Source organism: Parus major, chromosome 2, assembly GCF_001522545.3.
Source record: "Parus major isolate Abel chromosome 2, Parus_major1.1, whole genome shotgun sequence".
NCBI lineage: Eukaryota > Metazoa > Chordata > Aves > Passeriformes > Paridae > Parus > Parus major.
In genome coordinates this window covers 130,876,773-130,896,752 of record NC_031769.1, presented here as the reverse complement: position 1 = coordinate 130,896,752, position 19,980 = coordinate 130,876,773, and the positions used below count along the sequence as shown (strand labels likewise).

General features: G+C 36.1%; 1 protein-coding gene across 11 annotated transcripts in view; it reads left to right on the top strand.

Moving 5' to 3' along the window:
- The window catches only part of UBR5 (ubiquitin protein ligase E3 component n-recognin 5), an 86,102-nt gene that overhangs the window by 44,760 nt on the left and 21,362 nt on the right, over positions 1-19,980 (top strand). For 6 of the 11 annotated variants that reach the window (XM_015617685.3, XM_015617693.3, XM_015617687.3 and 3 more), the window contains 19 exons: positions 5,941-6,084; positions 6,183-6,294; positions 6,502-6,656; positions 7,498-7,695; positions 8,839-9,049; positions 9,675-9,719; positions 12,832-12,958; positions 13,884-14,035; positions 14,435-14,530; positions 14,939-15,062; positions 15,392-15,489; positions 16,284-16,432; positions 16,856-16,947; positions 17,859-18,005; positions 18,105-18,223; positions 18,320-18,446; positions 18,546-18,675; positions 18,901-19,061; positions 19,570-19,809. In XM_015617685.3, coding sequence (XP_015473171.1) covers positions 5,941-6,084; positions 6,183-6,294; positions 6,502-6,656; positions 7,498-7,695; positions 8,839-9,049; positions 9,675-9,719; positions 12,832-12,958; positions 13,884-14,035; positions 14,435-14,530; positions 14,939-15,062; positions 15,392-15,489; positions 16,284-16,432; positions 16,856-16,947; positions 17,859-18,005; positions 18,105-18,223; positions 18,320-18,446; positions 18,546-18,675; positions 18,901-19,061; positions 19,570-19,809 — 2,627 coding nt within the window. The remainder of the gene's footprint in view (positions 1-5,940; positions 6,085-6,182; positions 6,295-6,501; positions 6,657-7,497; positions 7,696-8,838; positions 9,050-9,674; positions 9,720-12,831; positions 12,959-13,883; positions 14,036-14,434; positions 14,531-14,938; positions 15,063-15,391; positions 15,490-16,283; positions 16,433-16,855; positions 16,948-17,858; positions 18,006-18,104; positions 18,224-18,319; positions 18,447-18,545; positions 18,676-18,900; positions 19,062-19,569; positions 19,810-19,980) is intronic. The other 5 variants (XM_015617690.3, XM_015617688.3, XM_015617689.3 and 2 more) reach the window with 4 other exon arrangements.

Below are 19,980 nucleotides of genomic sequence, written 5' to 3'. Positions count from 1 at the left end.
ACCAATAAGGTTTTCCTCAAAAGGAAAAGATTGGGTTGCTTTCTACTTGATTCATAGAAGGTTTAAAAAAATGTGATCGATAACTTTGCAACAGAAGGCAGCTGAAGTTATTAAGAGTTATTTTGGTTTCATCCCTAATGGATTTACTTGTGTGGCAGCGTAAGATTTGCCTTGAGTAGTATCTTTGGAAAGAGCAGGCTCACAATGAATTTTCATTGTCAAGTTTAGGTCATTTTCGCAAAAGGGAATATGGAGCAACTTAGTTCACTGTAACACTTCAATTTCTGTAAATAAGATTTTGAGATCTAGTTGAAGTTGCTGAAAGCATTTTTTTCCTCTTATACCATCTTTGGAAAACTCCCTCTTGTCTTTATCTGTCCTTCTTGTTTTAGATCCTAAGATTTTCAGTACAGAGAGTGTTCTACTATTTCTGTAAACAGTTGCAAAGGTGTCTGTGTATTGCATCAATATCTACTATAATCAGTATAAAAGAGCTTGAATTTTTATATTTTCACTGGAATGCTAAAATCAGTAAGTGGCATGTCTTCAGAATACAGTTTCTGGTGCTGATTCTATTCTAGATTAGTTGTTTATGGCAAAAATGCTTGTTTTCTTTCATAAAGCATGCTGTCCTTTTCCAGTGATATATACTGCCATTCATATTTTCCCTTTAACAGTTTTATAATACTTGATCTTCAGGGCTTGCTGGAGTAGAATCCAGCAGAAAAATCATAACTATTTTTTGCCTGGTGGTGTCCAGGTTAAAGTCAGAAATGCAGTTTATTAACTGCAATAAACAAGTTTAATCCTTGTTATATGTTCTGTTGTAATTTGGATCAGTTGTGTGATTGCATGAGGAAAAACCAGGGGCACCTTAGTGTGCAGAAGAGTTACCCTGGGCAGTTTTCTCCGATAGACTCCAGAGCAACGTTGTTCATTATGGAACACTAATGTTTGTAATTGAGCTTGTTGTGAGCTGAATTAAGCACAAAGAGGATTTTAATTCTGAATAGTATGACTATTCTATCCGTAAGTAATTTTTGAATGCGTGTGTACAGAGGTTCAGACTGCAAGAACATGATTAGATGGGCTTGGGCTCTTAGGACTTACTGAGTTAAGAAGTTCTACCCTTTTATAGTCCACCCAGATGTACATTAATCTGGTATTCCATGTCTTCTGTTTACCTATGGACAGTCTGAAAAGTCACATCTTTGATGTATTGTTATGGGTGGCTTCAGTGGCATGAGCATCTTGCATGAGAACATATTATTCCAGTATAACCTGGGCACATGTTAGCCTTGGTGTTTCAAAAAATAGGAAAGGCTTTGAAACCTCTTTGAGTTTTATGAACTTGATGTTACAAAGTGTGGTGTCAATGGAGCAACACTTAGATTCTCTCAAAGTGCTGTCATCCAGTAAAATACATGGGTATGGAGCGTGTCAGTACTTTGGCATCTTTGTGAAATGCACATGTAATTTGGTGGATATTTTTTGAGCACAATATGAAGTCAATTGCACTAAACTAACTGATTTCTGAGGCAAAAAATCTTGCTTTATTTAATAATTCAGATTTGAAGGAGTAAGAGGAATAAAGCAATTATTTTGTACCTTTAAATTTTTTTTATTTTTTACCTTTTACCTGTAAGAGCATTTGAAAGTTTGAACATTTATATTCTTTAAAATAAAATTAATTAGGTAGCCATGACCTTCTGTCAAAATGTTTGCCACCTGTTAAAATTATTTATATAATTCTTTGTTTTACAGAAAAAGGAAAATATTCACTTAGTCTTTGGGAGGTAGAATTTAGAGATAGGAAAGGAAGGGGTTCAGATTTACTGATGTGCAGCCTGTGTTCCTGAATTAGTTTTGTTTCTAGAAATTTTATGTCCTCGTGGTTTTGGATATATGCAGCAGGTTCACGATGTCTCTAAAAATGTTTGTTTAAAAATCCTTCCACAACCCCTGCTGTGTTCTGTGGAATGGTGGGCAGGTAGAAGGTGTTGACTTCTAAAGTGCCTCTGTCTCTCTGGGCGTTTTGTTGATAATGTAACAGCTCTCCCCTGAGTGCTAAAGGTCGCAAGATGAGTGTTTGTGATTATTCTGATAGCAGTAGATTGTGCATTTTGCACGCTGCTTTGTAAGTGTGGATTTCATATGATGCCAAAGCAGTGAATGACCAGAGAGTGTGATGAGAGTGCAAAGTTCTTACACTGGGGTGGTCTTGAAAGAGATCAAGAATGCATGTCTGCTAGATACACTCTTGTAGTTAGTCATCTCCTTGCTCCTTGGAATTTATTACCTTCCAATCTCATTTCAATTTAAATCCTTCATGACTTGGAGCAAAATTAAGCCTTTTTTCCTCCAAGTCTGTCACTAGATGGAAGAGGTAATCATTCCAGGATTATCAACCTCTAATGGAAGACTGATGGAATGAAATAGCCTGGCACTTGTCCCATCTCTTGTCTGTGTTGGTGAGAAGTCTGATGGAGTGTTCTTTTAGTGTTGTTGAGAAAAGATACAGGCTGAAATAAGCCTTTGTTACTGCTCATTAGTATCAGAGGGATAAAAGCTTTCTTCTGTTGATCCCATGTGCTTTGGGATATTTTACTTGACCACATTAGCTTCTGGATCTCTTCTTCTGAAATGGCTTAAATGGTGTTTGAAACCACTGCTAGAACAGAGGGATGGGGAACCTGGGTTGGAGCTGCTTTTTTCTTCTTTGGCAGCTGCGGTTCGTTTTGGTCTGAGGCTTTCCATTGGCAGTGTCCAAGGCCTCCCCAAACAGCTTCTGGTCATCAAAGTTATCCTCAACCAGGTGAGAATCCTGTGTATTACAGTTTTGCAGTTCCTACATTCCTATCAGCTCCTAGGAATTTTGTAAAACATAAATTTGCATTGAGTAGTTTGGTCTTACTTTGTATTGCATTATTTCAGTCAGTCACTTGAACTTGTTGTTTTTTTTGGTTTTTTTTTTTTCCTTTGATTCCTGTCTGAGATTGAAGCCTTCCAATGAGAAGGATAAATTGAAAAAGCTCAGACTGGATTTTGTCGTAGGAGAGTTGTTCACTCCCTATTAGGATTCTGTAATCTTTCAAAGTTGAGTATTTTTTTAAAATGGTGCCAGTATTTCTTTGAAGGTGTTCATTCTACCTTTGGGATAGAGATGAAGCCTTTTCCGTGATGTTAAAATTTCTTCCATTTCAAAAAGAAAATTGGGATAGGAACTAAAAAAAAATTATTTTCCCTAGCCTTCTGCTGTTGTATTTTGAGGAAGAAAGTGGTGATTCTGGAAAGATTCAATGATTGCCAGTGGCATTCTGCTGTTAGGGACTGTGGAAGTGGGTTGATAGTAAAGATAAAGAAGCTAACAAGTGTGTTCATATTTTAGTTTCTCAAATATTTTTTTTAAATTCTATTAAAAAGACCAGGTGTCATTATCTTGTAGTTGAAAATGCACTAAAAAGGTACTCTGCTTTTCAAAAAAATTAATTAATTTTCTGTTTTTTGTTGCTTGCTTTTTTCATTCAATTCATTCTCTTATTAAGACCTAGTAAGGCACATGTTCTATATGTAGTTATGTAAAATGCTTGTTTCTAATTGGTGAAACTTTGCAGTTAGCAGTTTCAGCAGTACATTTGTTCTGTAAGCTAAAGCATCTTAATCCTTTAAGTTTTTGCATTTTATTTTTGTAATGAGTTTTTCAGTTATCTCAGACTTATATAAATTCAGTTAAAGAGGAATGTTTATGTTGCATATTTGTCTTGTTTGGTGCTGGTTCACTGTGCCAGATCTTGTTTTGGAGTTTTCTGTGTACAGTTGTTATCAAATGCTTCTCTCAAGCTTGTTACTTACTACATCAGAGGATAGTTTTATTTTCTTTCTGTATACCGACAGCTGTAGTATTAACTTTAACTAAATAACTGATTTTAGTTTGAAGAGGTTGTTATCTTCTTAGCAAAATCTTAATAAGCATATTTTTTTAGTTTTTAAAGATACATGATCTTCCTCGAGAATGGGAAGAAATATTTGTCATGTGGATGCCATAAGAATTCCAGCACTTAAAAGCTGTCATTTCTCGGAATACGTCAAAAGTGATATAAGTGAGAGATGATGTAGTTGATAACACTAAGAGCAAACAGAAAGCATGCAGTAAAAACCTTTTAATTATGGAGATAGGCTATGTTAAAGACTGAGGAATTGTACCTTATCGTAAGGTGTGCTTCCATCAGAAGGCAGCCCAAGTTTATAAAGTTCATGTAACAACATTTAGTCATTTTTAAAAAAAGAAAGAGACTCTGCATGGTGGACTAGAAGCTCTGATTGAACCAATGGTGTGTGATTACAGGCTTATAAGTTAGTCTGATTATCTTAGGAACATCTGAATGTACATGGAAAGCCTTTTTTTACTAAACCACAGTTTTTGTCTAGAGAGTTGTCTTGCCAATCTCAATGCAAATCTGTCTTTGTATAGTCCAGATGATGGTTAATGTTTGTGAATCTTGACTAAATCTGAATTTCAAAATTTTTGGGTAGTATTCTTACAGCTGTCAGTGATGCTCTACTACTAGAACTTGTAATTCTGCTTCTAGAATGAAGGTTCAGCATGTAGGGAGAAACTGCTGTAACTCTATCCACAGTAATCTTTGTTAGAGAAAAAAATCAGCTAATGCTTTAAGGTTTGTCAATATATCATTTTCTCTAGTGCACTTGATAGGCTGCACTTACCTAGAGAAACTGGGAGAAAACATGGAAGTGCCTGGATTTTTCTTACATCCAGTATCTTGAAAATTTGAGATACATTTTTTTATGGTTGGAGACTTTCAGAAAGGTTTAACAAAGCTTTCTTCGTTAAGCACTTTCTGCGTAGATACTATGGAGAAATTAAGGCTCATTAAAGACTGATGGTTGCTTATATCTAGTTTTGATCAAGACTGAGAGCACACAGACTTCTTATTTCTGCTCATAATTCAATATTGTCTGTTCTTTCCCCATCCCCTTTTGCCTTAGTTTTGTTTTCATTTTGGGAAAACTATGGTCTCATCTGGAAATTCAAAGGGCTTTGCTGTTTGATGATAGCACAAGTTCCTGTACCAAGGAAGCCTGTTTTGGCAGTTCTGATTAGATATGCATGGCAGCAACTCTTCAGAGAGGCTTACAGTCTTAGAGATGCCTGTGTCAGTGTGGGGTTGAAAAGCTTCTGTTTCCTTGCGGGGGCAGAGAAGGACAGACACACACACACACATGAGGAACATGTGGATACACTTGTCTGTATCCTTCAGTCCTAAGGGAGTGGGTGGAGAACTTAATCATTGGGTGTACAGAACAAGTACTAGACCCATAAACTAACAGGTCTTTTTTCCACGGTGTAGTCTTGTTGAGGAAAGAACACTAAAAATTTTCAGGTGGGGCCAAAAAAAGTTTTTTCCTTTATCTTGTAGTATAAGAGCTAGAGGGCACTTGAGGAAGGAGCAGTGTAGACTTTGTGGTTGTTGAATTGTTGGCTAATGTATGGAATTCAGTGCCTCAAGAATTGTGTTTATTTCCAAAAGTGATTGCACAAATTAATAAGAGAAAGGTCTGTCCAGGCTATTAAACATGAAATTGTCCTGCTGTTTCAAGGAGGTGGAAGTTGGAAAGAGACCAGGGGAGTACTAGTAGGAGCTTCTCTAGTCAACTGATATTGGCTCCTGATGGATGTAGGATGTTGAAATGGAGGGACCTTTGATATGATTAAGGATGCTTATGAGGTCATTAGGAAATCCAAGTTTTTCAAATTACAGTAATTTTAGCAAAATGACAAGGCTAATGACCAAGAGCTATACAATTTTATCACTGGATATTGTAAAATTTTTCCTCTCTCTGAAAAAGGTGTGGTTTATATTGAAGCAAACCAGATTCTGTTCAGCCTTTTGGTAATACTCTAATGTGTTCTGCCTGTAGGTGCTAAAAGTGGATGGTGCATATGTTGCTGTGAAATTTCCAGGCACCTCCAATAATGCAAACTGTCAGAGCAGTTCTAATTCCGATCCTGATCCTTCTTCTCTCCTCCAAGACTGTAGGCTGCTCAGAATAGATGAACTGCAGGTATGTGTTTGTGAAACATGGAGGAAAAGAATCAGTATTTTGAAGTGTCAGCACTCTGTATGCTTAATTCCAGCTAAAAATTTTACATTTGTTTTCAGGTTGTGAAAACTGGCGGAACTCCAAAAGTTCCTGACTGTTTTCAAAGAACACCCAAAAAGTTGTGTATTCCTGAAAAAACAGAGATCCTAGCAGTAAATGTAGATTCAAAAGGTAAGTAGGACTTACCCTGTGAGTCCAAATCTGTTGGTTTCTTTATTACCTGTCTGTCATCCAAGTGAAAAACACCTGCTTTCAAAATGACATAAACAAGTGCTTCCATTGATAAGACTAATTTATTGAAAGTGCTTTAGTTAGCAGTTCTTTTACTGGATGCCATCCATAAAAAGCATTAACTTTTTTCTTCTTGTGTCTTTGAAGGAGTGCATGCTGTTCTGAAAACTGGAAACTGGGTTCGATACTGCATATTTGATCTTGCCACAGGAAAGGCTGAACAGGAAAATAATTTCCCTACCAGTAGCATTGCATTCCTGGGTCAGAATGAGAGAAGTGTTGCAATTTTTACAGCTGGACAGGTTTGTGGCTTTGTGTCTCAATCATTTAACCTCGCTACACTTCACTTCTGTCAGCTTTGAATGAGATGGTACAGCCTTCTGTAAGACTTCCAAAATCTTGCAAAGAAACAGTTTTTCAAACTGGTTATGAAAAACTTGCTGCTACCTTCAATATTTTGATGGCAGGAGGGGAATAGCAATGAACTTACCTAAACACATCTTACTTAAACTATGCCTTGAATGTAAAAAAAGGGGGAAAAAAGGTGACAGAATGGTTCTTGCATTAGTATCAACTTGTTATCTAGCTGCATTTTGGAATGTGATCTAGCTATATTTTGAAACTGTGTCTGATATAAATCCACTCTTGAGAATAAATGGAAATATTAACAAAAAATTAATTTGTAATTGACTAAAAGTACAGATTCACTAAAAGTGATGAAGGTTTTGTGCAGCTCTTCCACAAACATGGTATACTTTGTTTGGGAGAATCGAAGGGAATATTTGTTACAAAATAATTGAATTTGAATGTTTCATTTCAATATATTCAACTTTACTTATAGCATTTAAATAAGCTAAAAGTATAGGTATTATTTGTTTCATTGGTAATGTTTAATTATTGAATGTATATCATAAGGAAGATACTTTTAGTAATATTTATTATGTTAAGCACATTTCAGGCATTTGCAAAAGGGAATTTCCTATCTTACATTGTACCACTTGTATTGATAGGAGTCAGTGACATAAATGAGAATCTTGGGTAAACTGTTGTAATTGTTGGCAGTCAAGAACTGGACCTTTTGGGAAGGATAGTATTTATAAATTGAGGAGACTTAATTATGAAACTTTTTTTCCCCAAATGTAGGAATCACCTATTATTCTTAGAGATGGAAATGGCACAATCTATCCAATGGCAAAAGATTGTATGGGTGGGATACGAGACCCTGACTGGCTTGATCTTCCACCTATTAGTAGTCTTGGAATGGGTGTTCATTCCTTAACAAATCTTCCTGCTAACTCGACCATCAAAAAGAAAGCTGCTATTATCATTATGGCTGTTGAGGTAAAATATTTTCTTTGCTGCCAAATTATGTGCTTTTTTTTTCCTCTTGCTTTTATAAAGTTATGCTTACAGCAGCCTCATGTTTAGATACTGATTTATATTTTCACTATTTGAAAGAAGCTAATTTCAACTGAAGATTGTCTTAGAAACATGAAAACATCAACAAATCTGCCAAGTAAAGGGAAAAACCTTTTTTGGGGGGTGCATGACTTCTGTATCAGGCTTTTAATTAGTAAGGTGTTTTTGGGCATTGATCTTGAAATGGTTACATTTTTATATCTGCTGTCACTGTGCAGTTTCATTTTTCTCATGGGTGCACAATTTTTCTCAGGGATCCAGCAGCTTGTTTTGGTTGAATGATCCCTGAGAATGCAATATTTTTTATTTTTTTTTTAATTATCTATTTGGAGCATGCACTAGGAAACTAGGAGAGGAAAGTTCACTTCAGTCACCTGTAGAGTTCTGTCCTCATCAGTGATGTTGTATGAGTAGTTGTGCTGTGAATTTATATGTCATACTTGTAAAATCTTGTCAGTAATTTGTTAGTTCTGCTGCTACCCGGAGGTACTGTGTACCTGTTAGGCTGAGATTGATTTCACAGTGAAGGAGTACTCCATCATTATGGAAAAACTGGTTATATATGGAGTGAACCTTCCAGACTTTCAACAGCTTCTGTTCATTCACTTCTCAGCACATAAATCACTTGTTTAAAAAGAACTAGATTGGAACTCGGTCATGTGGATCCTTGGGCTTTTTCAGTTGTATCACTTTTCCCATGTTACATGGAGCTATGAAATGGAAGTAATCTATCTTAAGAATCCGACTGTGAAGCCAAAGGAATGCTTTTGTGAGCCTAATGGCTTCTGCTGCTCCGTTCCTTTTGCTTGTCTGTGCCTGAATGCACACAACTGTTTTTAACAGTGCTATAATTGAGATGATGCTTATTCTGAACAGCTCCTGCACTAACTTCCAGCCAGTGTTGGGGATGAAGACCTTCCTATTAATTTCAAAATTAGAAGTATTTATGGAGGTTACATTTTTAAATTTTTAAAATTTTAATTTAAATTCACATTTCACATTTTAAAAAAGCTTACAAGCTTTTGTGCTTTACATTTCTAAAATATTTTATTCTTTTGAGTACAGAAACAAACATTGATGCAGCACATTCTTCGATGTGACTATGAGGCTTGCAGACAATACCTGATGAATCTTGAACAAGCTGTTGTCTTGGATCAGAATCCACAAATGCTGCAGACGTTCCTTGGCCATAGATGTGATGGAAACCGTAATATTCTGCATGCCTGTGTGTCTGTATGCTTTCCAACGAGCAACAAGGAAACGAAAGAGGAAGAGGGTGAGCTCAACAATATAATGAGAATAGTTTGAAAATAATATTTTCATGAATTTTCAAGAAAATATGAAATAAAGGCTTCATTCTTCATATGTGGGTATATTAAAATTTAGCACCTAAAATGTGCCCTGGCCTTTCAAAGACAACATTTTTATTACTTTCAAAAGGTTTCATGAGAATTTTGTAAGAATTCAATAGTTAAGAGCACTAAGCCGTTTTTATTGATTGTAGAAACTTTTGACATTTACATGTTAGAAAAATACTCTTTTTATCTAAAACTATCTTTGTATCACTATTATCCCCTTTATATCACTAGTAAAATTTATGAAAAATGGTATTTAAAATTGTGAAGTGTTCTAGTATATGTTAAGACCTTTAATTAGAAATGCTACTTGTCATTGATATGTATTAAGAAATGTGGAAGAGCGACCTATAAATGGCAGTTACGGACACCATTTTTAAATGTCTGTTAAATACTCTTATGTAAAAAGCATGTTAACAGAACAAGGTTGCTAAGTCAAGCACTCAAAAATTAGGCAGTGACAGAATTAAGTTCACCCACGTGCTGTACACGGGTATGCATTGTGAAATGGTCTTTAATTACACCGTCATACTATTTTTTCCACAGGACTACCTCATTCAGTGCACAAGATGGACGGTGCTCACCGAATGGGTAGCTATTCAATATTTCTTTTTATCCTCATCATTCAGTGTGTGGCCCCATTCCTTACTCTTGCACACCATACAAACCCTGCACTGAATAACGAATGAACTTCCTTGTGGGATTTTTGTATGGTGCTGTCATTGAATTTTAGTCATTTATAGACCTTAATTGTTCCTCATATCCCTATTTATAAAATGAGGGTAATGTGCAGCTTTCTCATCTCTTGCTCTGAGTTTTATTATAGCTTGAAGTTTTCCTGTATTAAAAGCTATTAACTAATTTTGAGCATTCTGTTTGAGAAGCCTAGGGCCTGATTTTGAGTAGGTGTTACTTCAAAACACTGAATTCTAGACCTGGATTAATTGTAGTTTTAGTTATGTTGTGAATGTTAATTATGTCTGTGAGTCAGGCACCTTTTAGGTATCCAGAAATGAGTACAATGTATCACAATAATTTGTAAAAATTTGTTTCACAAAGTTCTGTGTGCTGATAGATGTGGCAGAAATAGGTTCCAGTTTTCCAAAGTGATGTTCAGGGCATTAAGCACAACACTGTGTTCCCCCTCTCCTTCCCGAGCTGTTGGTGCCTTAAACCCGTCCCTAATGTTGCAGCAAACAAGGCATAAGCAGCCTGCTGTCTGTAGAACCCTTCATCTTTAGTGTGTCGTCCATCCTGTGCACTGATTGAGGCAGGGGTCTTGTTGCTGGGCACAGGGCAGGTGGGGTGACAAAACAATCCGAAACAGAAAACCCAAACCAAAATAAACAACACCTAACTGTGTAACTGAAGATTGCATTACTATAAGCATGCATGGAAGTTGAAATAAGGATGCATAGGCAAATCTATTTTCTGACTTTTCCTAATTTGAGTGCTTGTCTTTGCAACCTTGACATTTTTTCAGTAACTTCATTTGGGTGTAGTTTAACTTTGTGAAAAACGAAAAACATGAACCTGATAGACTTGTAACACTCCTCTGCCTCTCTCTTTTTCCCTCATAAAACTTGTCCTTGAAGGAGATTCATATCTTTAGATTCAGGTCACATTTAGCTTCCACTGTAACTGTTAGTGATGGATATTAGGACAAGCTTATTTTCAGTTTGTCATCTGGAGGACAGTGGTGACTTACATTACTGTCTGTGAGTTACATGTTCATCTCTTAAACTGTAAAAAAAATTTGATTTAGAAGTAAAGGCTTCAATTCCAGACATCCAGCTATGATGTTTCTTTACAATTTCAGAATGTAGTACCACTTCCCAGCTAGTTCCTGCTTGAGATTCTTCACTCTTGTTCGTATAGATTTCTTAAGTGTCAGAAAGGAAATACTGACAGCAGGGATAAGCATGGGTTTTTTGTTTGATTGGTTTTGGTGGGGTTTTTTGGTTTTGTTTTTTGTTTTGTTTTGTTTTTCTTTGTCACATCTTGTGCCTAGTTTTGCTATAGCTCCTGCAATGTTAGATAAATGATAAGTGACTTGCAGGAAAAGTGGCCCCAGACCTGCAAAGCTGGGGGAAAGCTGCTCTGTTTCTGTGAATTGGCATCTCCTCAGTCTTGCCAGTAGGAGGGATCTTGGGAAAAGCATGTCTAAAAAAAAGGTCCAAAGCGTGTCAAAACATTAAAAAGTTGTGATACTAAGTTTCAGCTAACATCACTAAACACATCAAAACTAGGAGTTTTTGCCTGGAGAGCTGGGGCAGATTTCATTAGACAGTAGAACAGCAAATCTCCCATTAGAGCCAAAGCATTTACCACTGATGGTTCTCCAAAAACAAATGGTAGCTTTCTAAGTGGAACAGTGAAAATTCAGTTACAGATTACTTTGTCCACAACAGGTGAAACCTCTGCTGCAGAGAGTGGTTGTATTGCTTGAGGGATCACCCTCAACAGCTGTGAGTCCTTGTGTAAGGGGTCCAGAAGTGATGGGTCATGAGTTATGAGAGCTAGAGAAAGGAGTACAGCACAAATACAATGGAAATTAATTTACAGCTACGACTCAACTTGTAGCTAGGGACAGAAGAGTAGTATTCTCTCACTGCTAACTGTTGAATAGCTGTCTGCTTCGGGTAGTTGGTGAACTTTGCCTAAGAAACCTGCACATGCTTGTGAACAAGAAAAACCTAGGATCTCTTTTATGTAGGGTAGTGATGAGTAGAAATACTTAAAGAATAAACTTACCATAACAGCAGACACACAGTCAGATTACCTTATTCTTTCATTCTTTGAATGAAAGGTATTAATGGTGCTTTTGAATTAAAAATAAAAAGAGGGGAAAAAAACCTGTCCAGGCCTTAATAGTGTCACTTGTGAAAATAAGTGTGCAGAGAATGGTAACTCTCGGTTTAAAAAGCCTGTGCATGAAAAGTGAGCAATGGCCCTCGCAACTTTGAGACATGCCCTGAAAAGAATGATGAGAGTCACTTCAAGGAATTACTTTTCTTTATACAGAAATACACCTTTTCCATCTAGTCTGTACCAAAACCTGTGTTTTTTTTAAATAAATGTTATGTATCTCACTTTAATATTCTATATCTGTCTTGATAAAATTCGGTCCTCATTATGAGTAGAACCTGTAGGTCTTATGGTGCTTAGGTTTGTAGATGTTAGAAGAAGTGCTAGTTTTTTGTGGTGGTAACTGGTTGTACTGCCTTCTTATACTCCAAGCACAGTTCTCCTAAGCATGTTCATACCTAGAGTGTGTATATTAGAATTGCATACATTTGCATTATTCATGGATGCTCATTGTGAAGTGTGGGTTTTTTCTTGTTCTCCTGGTCTGGTGTTTTGGTGTGGGTTGTTTTGTGGTTTTATTTGTTTGTTTTTGTGTGTTTTTTTCCCTTTATTGTTGTTATTTGTGTTTAATTTGTTTTGTTTTCTTTGTTTTTATCGGTGTTTTTGAAGTCCTGACTCAGCAAGCATCTAGAATTGGCTACATGATAGGACCTTGTCTGTTTATGATGCTGAAAGCTTAATCAGAATCATTGTTAAGCTCATTTTAAATAAAAATTTGTATATGAACCTAGTCTGTCTCTCTGAATGTTAAAAAAATTAGTGACATATTTTATGCTTCTTTCTTATAATTTTCCCAAGGAAAATTTTAGCACTGACGCTTTTCTTAATTTTTCAGAAGCAGAGCGCTCTGAAAGGAACACATTTGCTGAAAGGCTCTCAGCTGTGGAAGCTATTGCAAATGCAATCTCTGTTGTGTCAAGTAATGGTCCAGGAAATAGGGCAGGATCATCAAGCAGCAGGAGGTAAACTGAGTAATGCTTTCTTCTTGTTTTCTGTCTGCTAATTTCTGTATTAACTACCAGTCTATTATTAATTCTTTTGTTTAGTGTAGTTTAGGAGTGGGCCTCAGTTGCTAGCTTAAAATTGGATTTCAATTCTTTAAGCACCAAACGAGAGCTCTAGTGGCTTTTTGAACCTTTTTTTGTGTGTGAACTAATGGTGGGATATTTCTAAACTAATCCTGTTTTCTGGGGTTGATGCTTTGTTTGTCAGTTGTGAAGTGGAGAAGTTCCTCCTTGTGGAAAAAGAGAATTTGAAGATAAGCTCTAGTGTTCTTTACCAGGAGGTATTAAGTATCACAGAACTACTATGATAGTGACCAGGCTTGTTTTCAGAGAATTCCTGAGGGGGATGATCACTTATCAGAGGAATAATACTGAGAACAACATAACACCACTGGGGAAGAATTTAAGTTGATTCATTTTATTCTAAGCAGTCATCAAAAAGAAATTCAATCAAGACTCATTTTTTATCCTTCCACTAACCTCTTCTTGTAGTTAGATTTTAAAAAGCAGTAGCAACAAGAGCAAATCCTTGCAAAAACTTAACACTCCTGGTAATGAGCTTGGGTTAAAAGGAATGTCAGATAGCAGTAAGAATGCCCATCTAGCTGCTGCCTGCAAGGGGCAGTGCTGTGGTGCCTAGGGATGTGTTCTCAGATCTGACTTGGAGCATTGCTGAGTGACTCCTCTTCCAAGGCTAAAACATTCTGGTACAACAAAATGTAAAGAAAAATAGCTGGTCTCATTCTTGTTTATGCTGAAATTAAACGGTGATAAGAGTTTGGGAGATGGGAGTTTGGTTTTCTTTTTCAGTGTGAATTTTTTCTTAAATACGTTCTAATTATAAATGAAAATGAGAGCCTTTCTGGCTTGGTTTTGTATTTAGTTTGAGATTAAGGGAAATGATGAGAAGATCTTTGAGAGCTGCTGGATTGGGCAGACATGAAGCTGGTGCTTCATCAAGTGATCACCAGGACCCAGTTTCTCCACCAATAGCTCCTCCCAGCTGGGTTCCAGATCCCCCTGCAATGGATCCAGGTAAGTCTGCTCATCTATCACATTAGACTGTAGGAGAGATTTGATAAAGAACCAATGGCTTTTAAGGTGAATAATAACTTAATTTAGTCTCACACTGAAATCTGTCTAATGCCATTGATGTGTGTAGCAGGTGTTCATTGAGATAACTTTAAGAGTTTACTGAAGACTTAACAGCTGTTTTTAAATCCAGTATGTGCCTTTTTATGCTGGTGTCAAACTGCTGGGAAGTCTGCTTTGTAATGCTGAGTTACATTACAGACCTAGGAATGTGGCCGTTTGTGGGAAAAATTACCAGATAAATACAGAAAACCTGCAGTGTGTTAGACATTGCAGCAAGAGCATGTTGTTAGGGATGTTTTTATGTATTGATATACATCCTGCTGTTCTGTTTACTGAAAGATGGTGACATTGATTTTATCCTGGCCCCCGCTGTGGGATCTCTTACCACAGCAGCGACTGGCACCGGCCAAGGACCCAGCACCTCCACAATACCAGGTGAGGACATCCTGCTTATATGATTATGCTTTAGAACGAAACTTATCTCAAAAGCTGTCTTTGCTTGCACAGACTTTCTGCATATGAAAATGCCTCTTATCAGATGAAGATTGGATTGAAGCAGAATTTCTCGAGTGTGCAGAAAGTAAATGAAGCACCATACTATGTTTTATGTAAATACATGGAGAGTGACAAATACATAGAACTATGGTAATCAGCATGAAATTTGGCTTAGTCTGTATTTCAAATATAATTTGGAACTGAAATTTACAGTACTTCAGTGAAGTATTGCTGAAACCACTGAGTAGTCAAGTTACCAGCTACTCACCCCAGTGAATTACTTGTTTTTAGCAGGTAGTCATTTTTTGAGGAAAAACTGTTTCTCTGCAATTTTTTCCCTTACTACAGGTCCTTCTACAGAGCCCTCTGTAGTAGAATCGAAGGATCGGAAGGCAAATGCTCATTTCATACTGAAATTGCTGTGTGATAGTGTTGTTCTACAGCCTTATCTTCGAGAATTGCTGTCAGCTAAGTAAGGATTTTCATATGAGTTCTCACTATCCTTAGAAATATTACCGTAATCAATTACATAGAAGCCTTTTTAAAAAGGTTACAAAAAAGATCTGTTAGTTAAAATTGAGAATGTTAGACTGCAGCTGTATTGTGTCCTGCCATCCTTTAAAAGGATGTCTGTTTCAGAGAAATAAAATAAACAAGAGTGCTTATTCACTCTGTGATTTTTCTGTTTGCACAGGATCAGCAGTGCTAAGTTTTCATATATTTGCATCCTACATCTCCTGTTGAGATGTAAATGAAAAAATTCAATGTTTTAACTTGTCTGTTGGGTTTTTTTTTGCCTAGGGATGCGAGAGGCATGACACCATTTATGTCAGCAGTCAGTGGCCGGGCATATCCTGCTGCAATTACAATTCTTGAAACTGCACAGAAAATTGCTAAAGGTATAACAGTTTTAGTAATTGTTAGTGTGTGGTTTCCTTCTAAACTTTGGCATGTGTGCAGAGTCATTACTAACGCTGTAGACTGCTGCATGTTTTGGAAATTTTGCTATTATGGAGTATCTTTCTTTTTTGCCGTTTGTATATTGCAGTAGATTTCTAGGAGTGTTATTATGTTCTTTATAGTCTTTTTGGCATTAAGGTGGATTAAGTGGATTAAGGTGCTATTTTTTGGTAGAACAAATGTATCACATGAAACTTTTTTCTTGAAATTGAAAAAACCTGATATGATACAGTGATATGCTAAGCTAGATCCTGTTCCTGAAAAGACTTATACAAACAAATATTTTGTGACTCTCTTTTAATGTTGGTATTTATTTTTTTAGGAGAAGTATGTGAAATTGAATTTGAGGAAAAACTCAAGCACATTAGACCTTGTCACACCACAGTTCTGTAGGACTTTGTGTGTGACAAGAATACTCCTTTTAAGAATATGTTCCATAATCCTTCAAAATGGCGATTCATTGAATTAAATTGATTAAAATACTAGTGTATTTAAAACTGGGGAAGAGATAATGGTTGTGTTTTTCAGTCAGGAATTTACAGTTGCTTCTATAAGAAATAATATGACAAGCAGAAAGTTTTCTCAAAAAGCTGTAGCAGGTTTTATTCAAACTTCTAGTGCCGTATGAGATTTTGTAATGGCAAGCATCTGCCAAGAATGGATTCTTTTGGTGGGGTTTTTTGAGGTTTTTTTCGGGGAGGTTGTTTTTAACACTTTCATTCTATTATTTTAGCTGAAGCAACTTCCAGTGAAAAAGAAGATGATGTGTTTATGGGAATGGTTTGTCCTTCCGGTACAAATCCAGATGACTCTCCTTTGTATGTTTTGTGTTGTAATGATACATGCAGTTTTACCTGGACTGGTGCAGAACATATTAATCAAGTAAGCTTTTTTTTAAAAAGCAGATAGGAATGTATTTCAGCCATGTATTGTGTTACATAGGGTCTACTAATCTGATTTTTAAATTATTAATTTCACTGTTTAAATTACTGTAATTTTTAAGTCAGGTGTAGTTATTGTCTCCCCAAACTGATACATAGCCTCAAAGCTACTGTGTTCCTCACAGCGTGGTTATTACTGGGTGTGGCTTTTCTCCTCTGGCTAACTTTGGCAAGAATTTTGATGGACATGGCTCTTTGAAGACACTGACTATTCTAGCTTAACAACTAAGTTTCACTTGCTAGGATTGACCTAGGTTTAGGCATCAGTTTAAACAAGTGCAGTTTTATTGTAACCTGAAATACCGTGAGATTGCAAGCACTGTAAGGAAAAGCTATACAATATATATTTTTTCTTTTCTTTTAGGATATATTCGAATGCCGAACCTGTGGCCTGTTGGAATCACTTTGTTGTTGTACAGAATGTGCAAGGGTCTGTCACAAAGGACATGACTGCAAGTAAGTATTGTGTTCCATTTCTTATAATTAAATCATATTTTGTGGTTTCTTTTTTTTTACTAATACTTAATAAATATTTTCTTTGTTTGAAGTGTTCCAAACTTAGAGAACAGAAGATTAATGAAATAGTTTTTCATCTATTCTATAAGGTTTATTTAATAGGTTAGAATTGAAAGAGTAACCTGAAGTGGTTTTGTACTTTCCACTTGGTAGTATTTAGAATAAATGAATAATTCTCATAGTGTATAATGTTGTGAGAACATTATATTTAAATAATAATGTGGTTTTTTCATTTTGGGTGCCCCTCAGAGTTTTATGAATCCCAATGACAGATCATTCTTGTGAATTTTTGGAAAGAAATGTAGGATATTAATATTTTAAAAATCAGCTGTAACAAATGAAAAAGTGAGCAACAACCAAGAAATCTCAGATCAACCTGGCCTAAAGCTTTGAAGCTGCATGTTTTCTGTGCTGTTGTTACAGGGTGTAAAAGTTAATATTCTAGCTGTAATAAGCTAATAAATACAATTATAAAGATATTCTCAGCACTGTAATAGTTACTGAAATTTTACTGCATATCATGAGTATTTTCAGCTTAACTTTCTTGGATCAGGCTGATTTAGGGAAGAATAAATGATCTTCAATGAGTTTTACTAAGACAGTATGAAAAGCTCTGTAGCAAAACTTCCCTCTTCAGATGAGTGTAGGAAACATGGATGACAGGCATCAAGTGCTACCACATATAAAATCTGTATTTCTCTTTTTTAAGCTAGGTTTTGGCATTTTGCTATTATCAGAAACAAAAAACTCCAGAAGGAGTCTAAGAGTGTATACTAACAACCTCAGCTTGTGTAGAAAAGATTTGGTATGTTACTGAACAGTGCTGCAGTTCGCCTTTCTATTTCTTGTAGGCTCAAACGAACATCACCAACAGCCTACTGTGATTGCTGGGAAAAGTGCAAGTGTAAAACACTAATTGCTGGACAAAAGTCTGCTCGCCTTGATCTCCTTTACCGCCTGCTCACCACCACAAATCTTGTTACCATGCCAAATAGCAGGCAAGTTCATATTTAGCATTGACTAGGGCAGAATTTTTAAAATTATTTTGTAAATATATGTGGTATATCCTATTTCCACTAACAATTTTTTCATTACAGGGGAGAACATCTGCTGTTGTTTTTAGTACAGACAGTTGCCAGGCAAACTGTAGAACACTGCCAGTACAGACCACCTAGAATCAGGGAAGATCGTAATCGTAAAACTGCAAATCCTGAAGGTAAGAGCTGTTTCAGTGAAATAAATGGCAAATTCTGTATTTCAGTACCTCTGCCTTACACTTTCCTGTTTCTTTTATTTTGTTTTGTATTTCTAGATTCTGATATGCCTGATCATGATTTAGAACCTCCTCGATTTGCCCAGCTAGCTCTGGAACGTGTTTTACAAGACTGGAATGCACTGAAATCCATGATCATGTTTGGCTCCCAGGAAAATAAAGACCCGTGTGTATCTATACATAGTTGTTGATGTAAAGTTTGATCTGATATTTGACACCTGCTGGCTTATATAAATTTATTTCCTTTCTTTTTGTTTTTTCCAAGTCTTAGTGCAAGCAGTAGGATAGGTCATCTTCTGCCTGAAGAGCAAGTTTACCTTAATCAGCAAAGTGGAACTATTCGCTTGGACTGTTTTACACACTGCCTTATTGTGAAATGTACAGCAGACATTTTGGTAAGGATTCTTAGCCATGTTTTACATAGGTTTTTTGAATAATACCATATTATGAAGTATCTCAGGTCATGTACTTGGAACCTAATTTGAAAATAACTTCAAGTTAATCTTGCTTTTGTAAATTTATACTGTTACAACTGTGATCTCCCTTTGAGTCTTAGTCTCTCTTGTTTCATGCTTCAAAATTGCACGCAATGAATGAGTTGTAATAATCTCTTTCTTCAGCTGTTAGATACTTTGCTGGGTACTCTGGTAAAGGAATTGCAAAACAAGTATACGCCAGGACGCAGAGAAGAAGCTATTGCTGTTACAATGAGATTCCTGCGTTCTGTGGCAAGAGTGTTTGTCATTCTTAGTGTGGAGATGGCTTCCTCCAAAAAGAAAAAGTAAGTGATGAAGATGTGTGTTGATTGTGGTGGTTTTTTCCTTTATTTACATTTCTTTTTTCTTATAAAATGAGTTGATAAAAATCAACAATAGTCCGAAACATCTGAATTATTTTGTGTTGTTTAGACAGATTTGGAAAGATGCACAATAGCTGCTGGTATGTCATGTAACTTCTTAATGCAGTGCTTGTTAAACTTACATGTTCATACCAAACCTTTTGTTTACAGTGTTAGGGTTTTTGGAAATAGGTTTTTTAAACATATTAAAATTACAGTGTATGGTTGTTAGTCAGTAGTAGATTTAGATATCCAGCCTTAATCTTGAATTATTGAATTATATGTTTTTCACTGACTTGAATAGGTGCATATTGTTTCTATAAACACAAGTATATGTATCTCTTAGAGACGATTTTTTGAGAAAAAAAAATTAGGACAATTAATATTGCCATAAAGTTTTTTGGGGAAAAAAGATGCATTTGACATTTATCTTTCTGTATTTTTCCACCAGCAATTTTATTCCACAGCCAATTGGAAAATGTAAACGTGTATTCCAGGCATTATTGCCCTATGCTGTTGAAGAGTTGTGCAATGTAGCAGAATCTCTAATTATTCCAGTCAGGATGGGAATTGCACGTCCTACAGCACCCTTTACCCTTGCTAGCACTAGTATAGATGCCATGCAGGGAAGTGAAGAACTGTTTTCTGTGGAGCCTCTGCCACCCAGACCATCATCTGACCAGTCTAGCAGGTAAAAGTTGTTAAAGCTTACTATCTGTTCTTTTCAAACACTTCTTAAAGGTGGTTTTATTTTGGAGTTTTTGTTAGTTTTTCATTAAGTAATATCCAAAGGTCCAAATCTACTTTTTATGATTATATATTAATATGTATATAATCACATATATATATATATATATATATA